We start from the raw sequence: 16,039 nt of genomic DNA, 5'->3' as shown, positions 1-16,039 counted from the left end.
GCCACAAGTCATGGTACTCATTTTTTTTTCAACTGCAGCCCTGCACCATATCCTATTCTGCTGCATTGGGTCCCCAGAAGCAGCTTTGGAAGGGCAGGGCTTAAGCAGGTTGGAAGGATTGGTGAAAATCAGATGCCCTGACATGTGGAAGCTCTTTCTGCTGAGGCAAAGCCTGGGTACAACCCCAAGTTAGTTGTACTGAGATGCCATTGAAATAAATGTAAAATGTAATAATTGTATCTGTATTAGTAATGAAATTATTAAATACAGACTGGTTTGTGGAAGACCTTCTGTATCTTAATTTGGCATGTGGTCTATGGGACATCCAATAAACTCAAAAAAAAATATCCTTTTACAGTAGGGCCCGCTTTACGGCACTTTGCTAATGCAGCAGTCTCAATGAGACTAAAGCCCCACTCATACAGCACTTGTTCCACTGTTATGGTGGTTTTGGGGCGTTGTGCGCCATTCTATTCAATGAGTTCCGCTTTTTAGCAGTTTTTGCTTTTCAGCGGGTGTCCGGAACGTAACCTGCCATATGAGTGGGGCCCTACTGTACAGATAATACAGATAATTGAGAGCCAGTGTGGTGTAGTGGTTAAGGTACTGGACTACGACCTGGGAGACCAGGGTTCGAAGTCCCACACAGCCATGAAGCTCACTGAGTGACCTTGGGCCAGTCACTGCCTCTCAGCCTCAGAGGAAGGCAATGGTAAACCACCTCTGAATACCGCTCACCATGAATATCCTATTCATAGGGTCACCATAAGTCGGGATCGACTTGAAGGCAGTCAATTTTCCATAGGAGGAATGCCATCATGCGGGGTTATAGCTCCACCTATCGTCCGAAGGCAAGAATGTTTCTGAAGTCAAGACTAGGGGCGTCAGGCCCCTCCCACTCTCCAGTTCATTCTTGCCTTCGTCCGTGCAAGATATTTAGCTAGCTCTAGATAAGTTTTTGTGTATTGTGTGACAGAGTGTGGAGTTTTCCGTGTGTGTATTTTACGTTGTTCCCTTCCCTCTGTCTTGTCCTTTACAACTGTTTGTGTTACCATTCCTGGGGAATTCCTTGGGGCGGTTCTCCCTTCCCCGGGTGATTTCTTCCCAGGACAAAGCCTAACGGCCGTTTCGGAGAGACCACAGCTGTGGTCTCTCTTCCTCAGCAGCGGACGCAGCTTTAACTAGGAACTGCAGCTGCAGTTTCCTACCCAGCTCCGCTGCTTCTTTTTCGTGCCCTTACGATTGGAAGCCTGCGGCTGCGGCTTCCCTTTGTCTTCGGCTTTTTTCTGGGGCGGCGTTTCCATTCTCCCCACCAGGAGCCTGTGACTGCGGCTCTCCGCCTCCCGCTTTTAGCCGATTCTGCTCGTTGGGCTGCCTTGCCTCCCCCGACTCGCCCGCAACACTTAATATCTCGCCGAGTCGATCTCTGCAGTCCGCGGCTGCAGCTTACCCGTTTCCCGATATTTTTCCTGCTACGGGGAGTTTGCTGGCCGCTCTGCCTCCTTGATGGAGGCTTACCTACCTGATTTTACAGCCGCGATTGCGTTCTCAGTCCCGCGGCTGGAGAACTATTTAAACACGTCTTTTTACAGTTAAAAATTTCTGACAGCCCCTTTTTAGCTACTAGCGCTCCTTGCTGTCCGCCATTGCTCCCTCCTCATCTAAACCGTTGTCTCTGTGCAACGTATCCACCATTTTTGATTAAAATTTTCCCGCTTTTTTCACGGGCGCCATTTTGTTTGCCCCCTTTTTTCCCACCCTTACTGTTTAGCCTTTTTCGTCTTAACAGGGGGCCTAGCCTGAAAGAGCTGTGACTGGCAATGAGTGTGTGTGCTGCAGATAGAACCCTATAGTGCCAACAGTTTCTTCCTACTAAATCTAGCTGCCTATTGCAACTATTCGACTGCTACAACTATTGAATCTACATATTCTCATTGACTGTCTCAAGGCTGTGGCTGTGAACTAAGCTATTTGATTTGTACATTCTGCCCCACTCATGGCCGTGTACTAAGACTGTGGTTATTGGGCAAAGCTGCCATACCGTGCAAAGCTGTTCGAAAGGGTACATTCTGCCCCATCTGTGGTCGTGTACCAAGGCTGTTGATACTGCAAAGCTGTTTGATCTGTGCATTCTGCCCCATCCGTGGCCGTGTACTAAGACTGTTCATATTGTACATTCTGCCCCACCCGTGGCCGTGTACCACCGCTGTATTAATTGTACATTCTGCCCCATCCATGGCCGTGTACTTAGCCATCTGCCAGTGCATTCTGCCCCATCCGTGGCCGTGTACTGATACCCTTTAAAAAGTATATGATAAGTATATGACAGCCAGAAGTATAAGTATATGACAGCCAGAGACAACCCAGGCAACCAAGCCAAAACCATCTAAGGCGGCCAAGCATAAGCATGCCAAAGCGGTTGCCAAAACTAAACATCTTTCCAGCCACAGCACATCCAAGCGACCATGCTATGTCTCTGCTCCAGTTCCCGAGAGAACAACTCATAACAGTTAACGACTCTTTCATTCTCCTGCTGTTTCCTCTGATGAGGAGGACTTTGCTGGTTTTCCTGACCAACCAACGGTCAGCCAGCCTGGGGCTTACTCATCTTCACTGCCTGTGGGGCCGTCCATACCGCCGCCTCTACAAGAGCAATCCTCTACATCACCGGAGCTACAGCTGTCTCATGAGTTCATATCACAACTTCAAGGCATGCTGTCGTTCTTTGCTCAGAGACAGTTACCATCACAAGTCCCCGCTATCCCCCAGCACAGTGGGGGTCACGTTGTACACAATGCAGCTAATCCATCATGCTCCCCAAATCCTTTTGACATTGCCAGGGGCAGGTTTGTGGATGACTTTTCTTGTGGGGAGGAGTCCCCATTCGCGCTACAAGCTGACGGAGACGAATGGAGTGACCAGTCAGAACATGAGCAGGACACATCGTCTCTTTGATGCCTCAGATTATCAACCTCTTGCGCGCAGAGTATTAAACGCACTTGGTCTTCAATCTACGCAAACTGCAGCTGCCACTCCCACTATAAAAGGGGCCAGGGTGTTGAAATCCCCCACACCAGCGGAGCACTATCTTCCTGTGCCAGATCCCATTGCTAAACTGGCCAAGGACGAACTGTCTCACCCCTTAAAAGCACGTCGCTGTACTGCCCTTGCGGACAGACTTTATTCTTTGGCTCCGGACTTTACCAACAGACTGGCCGTCCCTGGCATAGACGAGCTGATTTCCAGCCTAGTTTCCAGATCCCTTTTGCCAAGGGAAGGAGATTCTCATTTAAAGGACGCCACTGAGCAGAGACTGGACTTTGCCTTACGCAAGAACCATGAGGCCACCGCCTTCTCTATGCGTGCTTCTACTTCAGCCTCAATTTTTTCCAGGGCAGCGATGATGTGGCTGGATGACCTCTTAGAGGATCCTAATCCAGATCCTGTTTCTCTGCGAAGATCACTGATAAAATTGCACAAGACAGCTGCTTTTGTGGCTGATGCCACCTTGGACGCCAATCAGCTCGGAGCACACGCTATGGCAGCTCAGACTCTGGCTTCATCACTGGCAAGCTGACTCTACAGCCAGAGTTAATCTATCACGGGCACCTTATTCCGGCTCATTACTCTTCGGCGAGGAAGCCCTAAAGGCAGTGCTTGTTGACCCCATAGAGGCTCGAAAGCCTGTCTTGGCCACATCCAGAAACGTTGAGCGCAGACCTTTCAGACGTTTCGCCCCATACCACACGTCTCAACCCTTTCGAGGAACGCGGCCCGGGGGACGAGGCCGCGATTTCTCAACATAGGATTTCCGCTCCTCCAGAGGAGTCTGGCCCAGATGCTTCCCAGGCAGAGGTCAGTACCAGGGGCGCAGAGGTTCCTCAACGTCTTCATACAGGGGAGGGTCTGGCCAACGCAGACAGTATTAGTGCAATCCCAGTTGGGGGCAGATTGCTTATGTTTGGAGAGCACTGGCTGCGTCTGACCCAGGTCTCCTGGATCAGAGAACATTTTTGTTATGGATATACAATTGAATTTTGGGCAACACCTCCAGACAAGTTTCATCCCTCCCCCTGTCCCAGGGCACCAGTCAGGCACTGCATCATGCAGACTGCCATACATCACCTCTTGGACATAGCGGCGATAGAGCCAGTCCCTACAACAGAGAGGTCGGAAGGAGTGTACTCCCTCCTATTTGCTGTGCCCAAACGAGATCTGTCATGGAGGGCGGTATTGGACCTCAAGTTCATTAACCGTTTCGTAAAGTATCGCAGGTTCAAAATGGAATCCCTCCACTCCATTACAAAAAGCCTGCATGAAGGAGACTTCCTGGCTTCTATTGACCTAAAGGAAGCGTATCTCCATGTGCCTATTTGCATAGCCCACAGAAAATTTCTTCGGTTTGCCTTCGGCTCCCAGCATTTTCAATATTGGGCGATGCCGTTCGGGCTCTCGTCTGCCCCGAGAGTATTTACCAAGGTGCTACTCATACTAGTGGCTTACTTCCGGCTTCAAGGGGTCCATATCTACCCCTATCTGGACGATCTTTTAATATGGGCAAGTTCCAGGGAGCTGGCTCATCGCCATCTAACGCTCACGCTCCATGTCTTACAGGCCCACGGCTGGCTAGTCAACTTCGACAAAAGCCATCTCCAACCAACTCAACGTCTACAGCATCTAGGGGCGATGTTGGACACCCTGCAAGCGACAGTGTTCCTGTCCCCAGATCGCATAACTGCTATCACAGACATCGCAAGATCTCTGATCCACAAAACATCTGCAGACGTCATGCTTCTAGCCAGGGCTCTAGGAATGTTGGTGTCCACCATTCATATTGTTCCATGGGCTCGAGCTCATACTCGCCAGCTACAGTGGGCCTTGCTGCCCTTCCAACACGACATTGCCAGCTCAAACCATCGAGCAATTCCCTTGAGCCCCACACTGCGTTTGTCGTTCCGCTGGTGGACGAGGGTCCAACATCTCACCCAGGGCACTCCGTTCAGAGAACCCCACAGGACTGTTATCACCACAGATGCCAGTCTCCTCGGCTGGGGAGCCCACTGCAACTCCCAGTTCGTTCAGGGGGTTTGGACCACAGCAGAGCAGACTCAGAGCATCAATTGGCTAGAACTGAAGGCTGTCCACTTAGCTCTGCTTCATTTTCAGTCTCTGTTCCACTTGGACCATGTTCTCATTCGAACGGACAACACATGTGCCAAATCTCATTTAAACAGACAAGGGGGGACCAGGTCCCTTCCTCTGCAGAACCTAGCTTCCCTCATATTCGACTGGGCAGAGCAACATCTGCAATCCTTAAAAGCAGAACATCTCAGAGGAATTTTGAATGTGACGGCAGACTGGCTCAGCAGACAACAGGTGTTCCCTGGAGAATGGAAGCTTCATCCGACCGTGTTCCATCTTCTCCAGGGTCGGTTCGGCTCCTTCTCTGTCAACCTCTTTGCCTCCAGTCTCAATTGTCAACTACCCAGGTACTTCGCTCGATACTTGGACACGACAGCGGAAGCGGTGGATGCCCTGTCGCTACCGTGGCCGGATGGCCTATTGTACGCCTTCCCTCCAATACCACTGTTAGCCAGAACCTTGAGGAAGGCACGGCGCGAGAGGGCCAAACTGGTTCTGATAGCACCATATTGGCCCCGTCGACCGTGGTTCTTGGATCTCCTTGCAATGTTGGTGACGGATCCTTGGACACTCCCGGTCAGGCCTGACCTCTTATCCCAGGGCCCAGTATGGCATCAGGACCCCAATTGGCTCAACCTAACAGCGTGGCTTTTGAACGGCGACATTTGAGGTCAGCTGGACTGTCTGACGCTGTTATTGACATTATCTTAGCCTCGAGACTACCATCCACCACCCGTATATATCAACATACTTGGGTGGCATTTTCCAGGTGGTGTCAGACTCAGCACCTCGATCCTTCACAGGCTACAATACAACAGGTGCTGCAATATCTTCATAGGGGCCTCATGCTGGGACTCAGACCCAACACATTGCGTCGACATGCGTCCACTCTGTCGTCCATTCTCTCAGTTTCCTCTACTGGTGCCCCTATTGCCTCACATCCGTTCATCAAATGCTTCCTCAAAGGCACTGCTCTACGCTCACCAGCTGTAGCCCACCGTTTTCCCTCATGGAGTTTGTCAAAGGTGCTGCAGGCTTTACAACGCCCTCCGTTTGAACCCCTCAGGACTGTGCCTTTACGTCTGTTATCATTCAAGGTCCTGTTCTTGATCGCGATCACTTCTGCGAGATGAGTTTCGGAACTGGGCGCATTGTCTTCTGCCCGCCATCTCTGTGTCTTTCACAAGGACTCTGTTGTGCTGAAAACTGATCCTTCCTTCCGTCCCAAGGTCAATTCAGTTTTCCATTGCAACCAGGACATTGTTCTTCCTTCATTTTGTCCGAATCCTACCCATCCTCTCGAGAAGGCTTGGCATTCGTTGGATGTCCGGAGGGCTCTCAAGACCTACCTGTCCAGGACCCAGGAGATACGACGAACTGAGTCTTTGTTTGTATCCTTTCATCCAAGGTCTATGGGGCATAAAGTAGCTAATTCCACCTTATCCCGCTGGTTGCGTGCATGTATTACTTTAGCTTATGAATCCCTTAAGCTTCCAGTTCCAGCTAGTATAACCGCTCATTCCACTAGGTCAGCGGCCACTATGGCTGCTTTTGCTACCAATGCCCCTGTTGCTGATATTTGCAGAGCTGCTGTTTGGTCTACCCCACACTCGTTTATAAAGCATTATAAAATAGACCGTTATGCCTCTGCCGATGCCTCTTTTGGCAGACAAGTGTTGCAACAGGTTCTTAATGATGATTAGCATGTGGATGGTCCCTCCCTGTTTTGGGTTGCTTTGGTACATCCCGCATGATGGCATTCCTCCTATGGAAAATGGACCATTGGTCTCACCTGAAGGGTGATTTTCATAGGAGGAATGCCATCACGACCCTCCCAGTTGGAGGAAATTTGGATGCCTGGTTGGATGATACCTAGATTTCTTTTCTAGGGCTTTTATATATTCCTGTTATGCTATTTTATTACATTTACTAGTGAAGTCAAGACTGCTATTAATGTTATATCACTATGTTAGAGTCATGTTATTATGAATACTGTTATTGTATTATGTCTTTGCTGGTAGGCCAGTTGGCCCTTTTTTCCTGCACTTTTAGATATCTCTCTCGACTCGCTGCGAATGGAGAGTGGGAGGGGCCTGACGCCCCTAGTCTTGACTTCAGAAACATTCTTGCCTCCGGACGATAGGTGGAGCTATAACCCCACATGATGGCATTCCTCCTATGAAAATCACCCTTCAGGTGAGACCAATGGTCCATTTTTTCTATACAGATAATTACCTCCAAGTCAAATGTGTGTACTTCAAATGTGAAACATTCAGAGTGGTATCTGACTCAGACCTACTCCATAGGTTAAACATTTCAGATACTCATTTTCAGAAAGTGGAGAAGTTCTTGAATTTTAAACATCTTTTAAAATTGTAGTGTGAGCTATGGCACATACATCTGCATGATTTAGCTTCCTGAGGACATTTAGATTATCTAGGCCAGCCTTTCCCAGCCTTGTGCGCTCCAGATGTTTTGGACTGCAACTCCCAACAGTCTCAGCCAGCATAGCCAACAGCCAGGGATTATGGGACTTGTAGTCCAAAACATCTGGAGGGCACCAGGGTGGGGAAGCCTGTTGTGGCTCAGTTGGAAGCACTGTTCCAGCACTTTTGATTGAAGTCCAGATCTGCAGAAGACTTCAGTCAATACCGATCCCTACCAGTTCTCATGGGCAACTGAAAATGTGTGTAGAATGAGGGCCAGCTATGTGGGCTGCATGTTTCGTTTCCTGCATTGTGCATTAGGTGTTCCAGAGAGTTTCCCCTGCTCCCCACAACACTTCTTATATTGCCACCATGCTTAACAAGAAGCTATTGTCTGGATGTTCCCTCAGAGAAACTAGTAATGGTGCAATATCTTATGTTTGGATTATAACCTTGTCCAATATATTATTTTATTTTATTCATATTAATAATAGATCTGTTAGTCGCCTTTCAATTTGCAACATTATTCCCAAGGTGGCATACAGTATCTGATAAAAGAAGTTTACAACATATACAATTTTAAAACAATAAGAATACAACAAATAATGAGCTAAAATAAAATAAAACCATTTCCATATATTTTTGTTTTGTTCTATTTCATTCTGTATTGGACAGCCATTTCATCCGAAGGACTGAAAACAGTGCCACTAAGAAACAGCTACTAATCTAATCTATCCCCTTATTTAAAAGCAATCTGGAATAAAATTTAGAGGCCGTCTAAAAGATCACAAGTAGGAAGCTTATCATATTTCCTGAAAGAATGAACTTCTTGAATGTGGGGCCATCACCGAAAAGGCCCTATCAGGCTGGCCAGAATTAGTTTCTGTCAACACCCAGGCCATTGCATTCAGCACTAGCTGAAGCTTCTGAATCCTCTCCAAAGGCAGCCACACACAGATCACATTGTAGTAATCTAGTCTGGATGTAACCAGGGCAAGACCTGCTGCAGCCAGATAGCTTCACAGCTAGAAAAAATCAGCCTAAATCACTAAAAGGCAATCCTAATCATTGCTGGTACCTGAACTTCCACAGATACATCAAGTCCAGGAGGATCCCAAGCTGCAAACTAGGCATTTCAGAGGAGGGCACAATTTTAGAAGCTAATTTAGGAGCTATCCCAAGTTGAGTTCCCTGTTTCTCCTACTGGTGCCACAATAATAGAAGTTCCATTTGGAAAACTGGTGGAAGTCTAGATGCATGCATAATAATATAATTTTCTTTCCAATGTTCTGATTGCATTTTATTTTCTTTCTTAACAGCAGACGTCTATCTTAAAAATCAGTAGGTAAGTTTCTCATTGTGTTTCAGAGTTAATGGACTTTCACAGAGGGTCTAAGCTTCACAGTTGGTTCCTAGTCGTCATGAGTTCCATGCAGGCCAAGGTATTAATTGATTAAATATAGAGAAGCTTTAAACATAAAGATCAGCCTGCCTAGAAATTGTATTAGTCCACAGGTTGTCCCACCACGACTTCTCCAGATGAATCATAATTACATGGTTCTTCTCCTTGGCTCATCCCTTGGATTTGTCTTTCTGCAGAGTAGGGCCTAAATCCAACAGTTAAGCTTCCTTAAGCCCATTGAAATCAATGGGCATAAGCATGTCTATCTCTGTGTTGTGATTAGTTCTAAGAGCAATTCACATGGTGTGTAATACTACATTAGATTCCCTTTTAAACACAGTACACACTCTTGTTTCTGAGAACTATAATAAGGACTCAGTGTCGGTGCGTGCGTATAGAGATCATACAAGGAAGAAATCCAAGTGTCGCATAGAACAGTAAATGAGCCAGGCCAGGCAAGTTTCTTGTAAGAGTCTTTACTTAGCAAAAGACATTAGACACAGTTCTCTCCACAAACGACTTTTCCCCCACACAGAGCTTCTGCAAGAATCCCTTCTTATCTGCTTGCCAGCCAGCTGCTGACCTTGGCAAACCTGGCGCTCTGTTCTTCCAGCTTAACCCTTCTGCTTCAGGTTTCACTCTCTCTGCTAAAAACCCTGTCTGTGAGTCTCACAGAATGCTTCACTGACCAACAGCCCCCACCTGAGACTCACAGATTACAAAACTTCATTGTTCATCATTACATTTCTACAATATTAACTTTTCATTACAATACACATCAGTACATGGTTTGTTTCCTTACAGTTTCTATTTACATTTTCAGTTCAGTTCTTGTTTCTTTATTTCTTTATTCACACAAGTTTCACAGAGTTTTGTTCACTTTTATTTGATAACACATTTATATTTCATTCTTCAATACAAAACTTCCACATGAGATCCATTGTTTCTTTATCTATTGGCCCTTCTTTTTCCCATTCTACAGGATATTCATCTGTCTCATCATTCTGTTGTGTGACATTAAATGTGAATCTCTGAGGTGGTTGTCCTTTCGTTTTTCTTTCTGATCTCCTAACATTATTTATTTCCATTTCCTCCTCACTTTCTATTTTACTTGGACCTGCACTTGTGTTTGCACTTGTTCCTGTACTAGTTCCTGGCACTTCTGTATCTTGCATTGCCATGTCTTCACTTCTCCACTTCTCAGTCTTTTTACAGTACGTTTGCCACTGTGTATTAGATCAGTCAATGCAGTTCTTAATGGAATTTGATGCCCAAAAGGAACATCTGCTGCTTCCTGTTTACGTGCACCTTCAAGGATAACTGTTTGACTGTCTCTCCAAGGCTTATCTATTACCTTTATGCTTCTGCTTAACACTAATTGTTGTTTCTCAGGCAACCAAACTCTATAATATGAATTCTGAAATCCCAAAATGCGTCCTGCCTGAGCTCTTGAGCCTAATTTACCATGGCTTTTCTGTTTTGCAACACGTACCCAGCATTTTGCCCCAAAACGCTCTATGTGTTTCACCCTGGGCTTTCTTCCAGTCAGTTTCTCATAGGGAGACATGCCTATTACTCTGTGCGCAAGGCGGTTCTGAATGTAAACAGTGTACAGAATACATTCACCCCAATAAGTGTTATTCATATCTGCATCTGCTAGCATGGCTCTCATTGAATCCTGCAATGACCGGTTCCTCCTCTCTGCAGTTCCGTTGGAGGATGGACTGAAGGGAGCAGTGAGACTTTGTATTATTCCCTTCTTTTCCAAATATGTTTTAAATGAATTACTGGTAAATTCCCCACCTTGATCTGATTTGATATTCCTGATAACAACCCCATATTGAGTCTCTGTCCTCTGTATAAATGCCTTTAATTTCTCTTCTGCTTCACTTTTCTTTTTCAATAAGAATACATGTGTAAATCTGGAGAAATCATCCACAATCACTAAATAAAACCTTGCTCCACCTTTTGAACACTGGAAAGGTCCAGCCAAATCCACATGTATGAGCTGATAGGGTTTAGTGGTCGTGCTTTCACAGCTCTTATTTACTGGAGTCACAGTCATTTTTGTTTTATAGCATACCTCACATTCATCTACATGCTCACAATGTGTTAATTTCAAATCATGACTATGCTTTGGAGTATTTTTCACTTTTTTCAAAATGTGCGTGTCCCAATCTTCTGTGCCATTCATGTAAACAATTTTCATGTTTATTTTTATTTACTCCTATCCAGGCACACGTGGGTTTATCAAGCTTGCTCTCAACCATAAACATTTGGCTCTGTAATTTCCCTTGCATACAGATTTCACCATCTTTTCTCACAAAACATCTATCCCCTTCAAATGTAATTTTACAACCTATTTGAGCCAATTTTCTTACTGATAGAATGTTATATTTTAAACCAGAAACCAATAACACATCTGTCAATATAGTTCCCAAATTACTCAACCTGAGCGTGCCTCTTGCAATTGCGTCCTGAGTCGATCCGTCAGCCAGATAAATCTTCTCCTGCACTGGCTTTGAAGTGTAAAATAAACTAGAGTCTGTGATCAGGCAATTAGACGCTCCGCTGTCGGGAAGCCACTTAGAGTTAATTAGTTTATTGTCCTCCTTAGTAACAAAGTTCACGCTTGTTCTCTGACTTCCAAAGTCCCTGTTATTTCTCTTCTTTAAACAATGTCTCTGTATATGTCCACGGGACCCACAAAAATAACATATTTTATTCTCTTGCCTGTTTCTTTGATATTGTTGTTGTTGTACAGCCACAGTCTCTTTTAACTCAGTTTTCTTACTTTCTTCTCTCCTATTCCACTCTTGTTGAAGTTTCTGTTCTACAAAGTCCACATTTAGATTTCCGTCTGGTAAACTTTCCAAGCTGGAGACCATGACATCCCATTTTTGATCAAATGAAGATAACAGTATATAGACCATCTGAATGTCACTATGATGCACTCCTTTATCTTGCAGCTCAGCATTTAATCTACGAAATTCAGCCAGATGCTCTGTCATAGTCACTTCTTCTGTAAAACGCATCTGATAAAGTTTCCGTGCTAAACACAGCCTGCTCCCTGCAGTTTGCTGCACATGAGCGGCTCTTAGCTTCTCCCACATCTGATTAGCTGTCGGCTCATTACTCACCAGCAACAGTTGTGAATCAGACAGCCCCAGAGTAAGAAAAGCCTTCGCTTTCTCATCTTTCTTCAACCACGCTGCTGAAGGAGCTGCAGGAGGGGGATTTTCTACAACATCATTCAAATCTTCTTTAATCAGAACTGCTCTCATTCTCCATTTCCAGCTGGAGTAGTTTACAGCATTCACTCTCTCCATCGGCATCCCGAATAACAAGTTTACAGCCACGTTGCCCACTCTTACTTGCCTCTTTCTTGCACTTTGTTTCTCTCTGCAACAACGTCACGTCAACGACTCTCGAACCCGTTACCTTGTATGATAAGCTGGGCCCATAACCCCTGTCGGTGCGTGCGTAAAGAGATCATACAAGGAAGAAATCCAAGTGTCGCATAGAACAGTAAATGAGCCAGGCCAGGCAAGTTTCTTGTAAGAGTCTTTACTTAGCAAAAGACATTAGACACAGTTCTCTCCACAAACGACTTTTCCCCCACACAGAGCTTCTGCAAGAATCCCTTCTTATCTGCTTGCCAGCCAGCTGCTGACCTTGGCAAACCTAGCGCTCTGTTCTTCCAGCTTAACCCTTCTGCTTCAGGTTTCACTCTCTCTGCTAAAAACCCTGTCTGTGAGTCTCACAGAATGCTTCACTGACCAACACTCAGAAATGTTCATCTGCATTTGTGGAGATTTGGACAAGTGGGGTTCAAATAATTGCGTTTCTTCTTTGTGTACTTTTTTTTATATAAAAAAATGCTTAAATAGTTTCCAAATACCTTGACAAAAGAATATTGTTCCCAGGCAAACAGAACTATGAGAAGATATTATATAAGAATGAGTGAGTAAAATATTTGAAAATTAGAAACAGATTTTAACTTTACTTTGTGTTGAAAAGTAACTCAAGCTGATAACTTAAGAAAACCTTCGGAATTCAGATGTTTTTGTATTATGCCTGTATGTTTTTCAGGGAGGTATTTGCATTGGGAAACTAGTGTGAGAGACGAGGTTTATGTCCTCCATGATCCACCCTCCTTCCACAGCTATTTTTTGAAAGAGAAAAATACTTCAGAAGATCCACTAGTGGATCTCCCACATAGCATATGTTTGCTCTAATAGCTACCGCAGGTAAAATCCTTGCAAGGATCCTCACAAATCGCCTCCTACCTATCTCAGAAGACATCCTCCCTGAATCCCAAAATGGTTTCCACCCTTCCAGGGGGACAGTGGACATGATCTTCACTGCACGACAGCTTCAGGAAAAATGCAGGGAGCAAAACCGACCTCTGTATATTTATTTATTGCACTTGTATACCGCCCCATAGCCGAAGCTCTCTGGGCGGTTTACAGCAATCAAAAACATTAAAACAAATATACAATTTAAAACACATATTTTAAAAACAATTTAAAACACAATTTTAAAATTTAAAACAATATAAAAACAATTAAAAATACATGCTAAAATGCCTGGGAGAAGAGGAAAGTCTTGACCTGGCACTGAAAAGATAACAGTGTTGGCACCAGGCGCACCTCATCGACAAGATCATTCCATAATTTGGGGGCCACCACTGAGAAGGCCCTCTCCCTTGTTGCCACCCTTCCAGCTTCCCTTGGAGTAGGCACCCGGAGGAGGGCCTTTGATCTTGACTGTAGTGTACGGGTGGGTTCGTATCAGGAGAGGCGTTCCATCAGGTATTGTGGTCCCAAGCCATGTAAGGCTTTATAGGTCAAAACCAGCACCTTGAATTGAGCTTGGAAACATACAGGCAGCCAATGCAAGCGGGCCAGAATCTGTTTTATATGTTTGGACCGTCTGGTCCCTGTTACCAATCTGACTGCTGCATTTTGCACAAGCTGCAGTTTCTGAACCGTCTTCAAAGGCAGCCCCACGTAGAGTGCATTGCAGTAATCTAATTTGGAGGTTACCAGAGCATGGACAACTGAATCCAGGTTATCCCTGTCCAGATAGGGATGTAGTTGGGCCACCAACCGAAGTTGGTAGAAGGCACTCCATGCCACCAAGGCTACCTGAGCCTCAAGTGACAGAGATGGTTCTAGGAGAACCCCCAAGCTACGAACCTGCTCCTTCAGGGGGAGTGCAACCCCATCCAGGACTGGTTGGACATCCACCATCTGGTCAGAAGAACCACCCACTAGCAGCATCTCAGTCTTGCCTGGATTGAGCCTCAGTTTATTAGCCCTCATCCAGTCCATTGTCGCAGCCAGGCACCAGTATATAGTGTATATGGTGTTTATTGATCTGACTAAGGCCTTTGATACTGTAAATCGAACTGCTCTCTGGACCATCCTTCTGAAAATTGGATGCCCTGATAAATTTGTGAATATTTTGCGACTCCATGACAACATGACGGCAACAATTTTGGATAACAATGGCTCTCAAAGTGATCCATTCTAAGTAGAAGCAGGCATCAAACAGGGATGTGTCATTGCTCCGACCTTATTTGCCACTTTCATCGCCATGATTCTACACCTTGTTGAGGGGAAACTTCCCACTGGTGTGGAAATCACATATCGAACAGATGGAAAGCTTTTTAATCTCAGTAGGCTGAAAGCAAAAAGTAAAGTAATTACAACCTCTGTCATAGAACTTCAATATGCCGATGATAATGTAGTCTCTGCACATTCAGAGGAAGATCTTCAAACTATCCTAAATGTCTTTACAGAAGCATATGGAAAGCTTGGCAGCCATCTCTCTGTAAAAGCTGACATCGATGCTGAAATTCAGCATCGTCTGAGCTCTGCGAGTGCCGCATTCTCCCGAATGAAGTGTAGAGTGTTCGAGGATTGGGATATTCGCAGGGAGACCAAAACACTTATTTACAAAGCCATTGTACTACTGACCTTACTGTATGCCTTTGAAACATGGACCATCTATAAATGCCACTCCTAACTTCTTGAAAGATTCCACCAATGCTGCCTCCGGAAAATTCTGCAAATTACTTGGGAAGCTTCTTAATGCCAGATCGGTAAATAATAAAACCTCCCTCATCCATGATTTAATTGTGGATGAGGCAGCCGATCTGGCATGTATTACCGAAACCTGGGTGAGCGACCTGGGAGGTATTAATCTCTCCCAGTTGTGCCCACCTGGATATTCGGTCCAGCATCTGGGTAGATCCGAGGGTCGGGGAGGGGGAATCGCTGTGGTCTATAAAAGTTCCATTCCTCTCGTTAGGCACCCTATCCAGGTGGCTAATGGCCTGGAGTGTCTGCACATTGCGTTGGGTCAGCGAGACAGACTGGGAATACTGCTGGTGTACCGTCCACCCTGCTGCCCAGCAGCTTCCCTAACTGAGCTGGCGGAGGTGGTCTTTGGTGTTGCGATCCCCCAAACTTCTGGTATTGGGGGATCTCAACATTCATGCCGAGGCCGCTTTGTCTGGAGCGGCTCAGGACTTCATGACCTCCATGACAGCCATGGGGCTGTCTCAATTTGTTACTGGCCCTACGCATGTGTCGGGACATACTCTAGACTTGATTTTTGCCACTGGGCTAGGGGATGGTGATCTGGGAGTGAGGAATTTTACATCTATTCCTTTGTCATGGACAGATCACCGCCTATTGAGATTTAGACTCACATTGTCTTCTCCCCTCTGCAAGGGTGGAGGACCAATTAAGATGGTCCGTGCCCGGAGACTAATAAATCCTGAGGGATTTCAAAGGGCTCTAGGGAATTTTCCGGCTGATAAAACTGACGATTCTGTCGAAACCCTGGTCACTCTTTGGAATATGGAAATGACCCGGGCAGTTGACACAATCGCCCCGGTGCGCCCTCTCCGCTGCAGAGCTCAATTGGCTCCTTGGTTTACCTCGGAGCTAAGAGTGATGAAGCAAGAAAGGAGACGGCTTGAGTGCAAATGGAGGCGAACTCCCGACGGCTGTAATTATGCACTTGTGAAGGCCTCTTCCAAACGTTATGTGAAGGC

The 16,039-nt window shown here is 45.8% G+C and overlaps 1 protein-coding gene across 3 annotated transcripts in view; it reads left to right on the top strand.

Annotated features, from left to right (window-relative positions):
* The window catches only part of TMEM241 (transmembrane protein 241), a 110,092-nt gene that overhangs the window by 30,604 nt on the left and 63,449 nt on the right, over positions 1-16,039 (top strand). For 2 of the 3 annotated variants that reach the window (XM_061596956.1, XM_061596938.1), the window contains exon 6: positions 8,888-8,913. In XM_061596956.1, coding sequence (XP_061452940.1) covers positions 8,888-8,913 — 26 coding nt within the window. The remainder of the gene's footprint in view (positions 1-8,887; positions 8,914-16,039) is intronic. The other variant, XM_061596947.1, reaches the window with a different exon arrangement.

Source organism: Rhineura floridana, chromosome 1 (genome assembly GCF_030035675.1).
Source record: "Rhineura floridana isolate rRhiFlo1 chromosome 1, rRhiFlo1.hap2, whole genome shotgun sequence".
In the NCBI taxonomy this organism is placed as follows: domain Eukaryota; kingdom Metazoa; phylum Chordata; class Lepidosauria; order Squamata; family Rhineuridae; genus Rhineura; species Rhineura floridana.
Note: the sequence above shows the minus strand (reverse complement) of the source record. Positions and strands in the feature narration are given on the sequence as shown.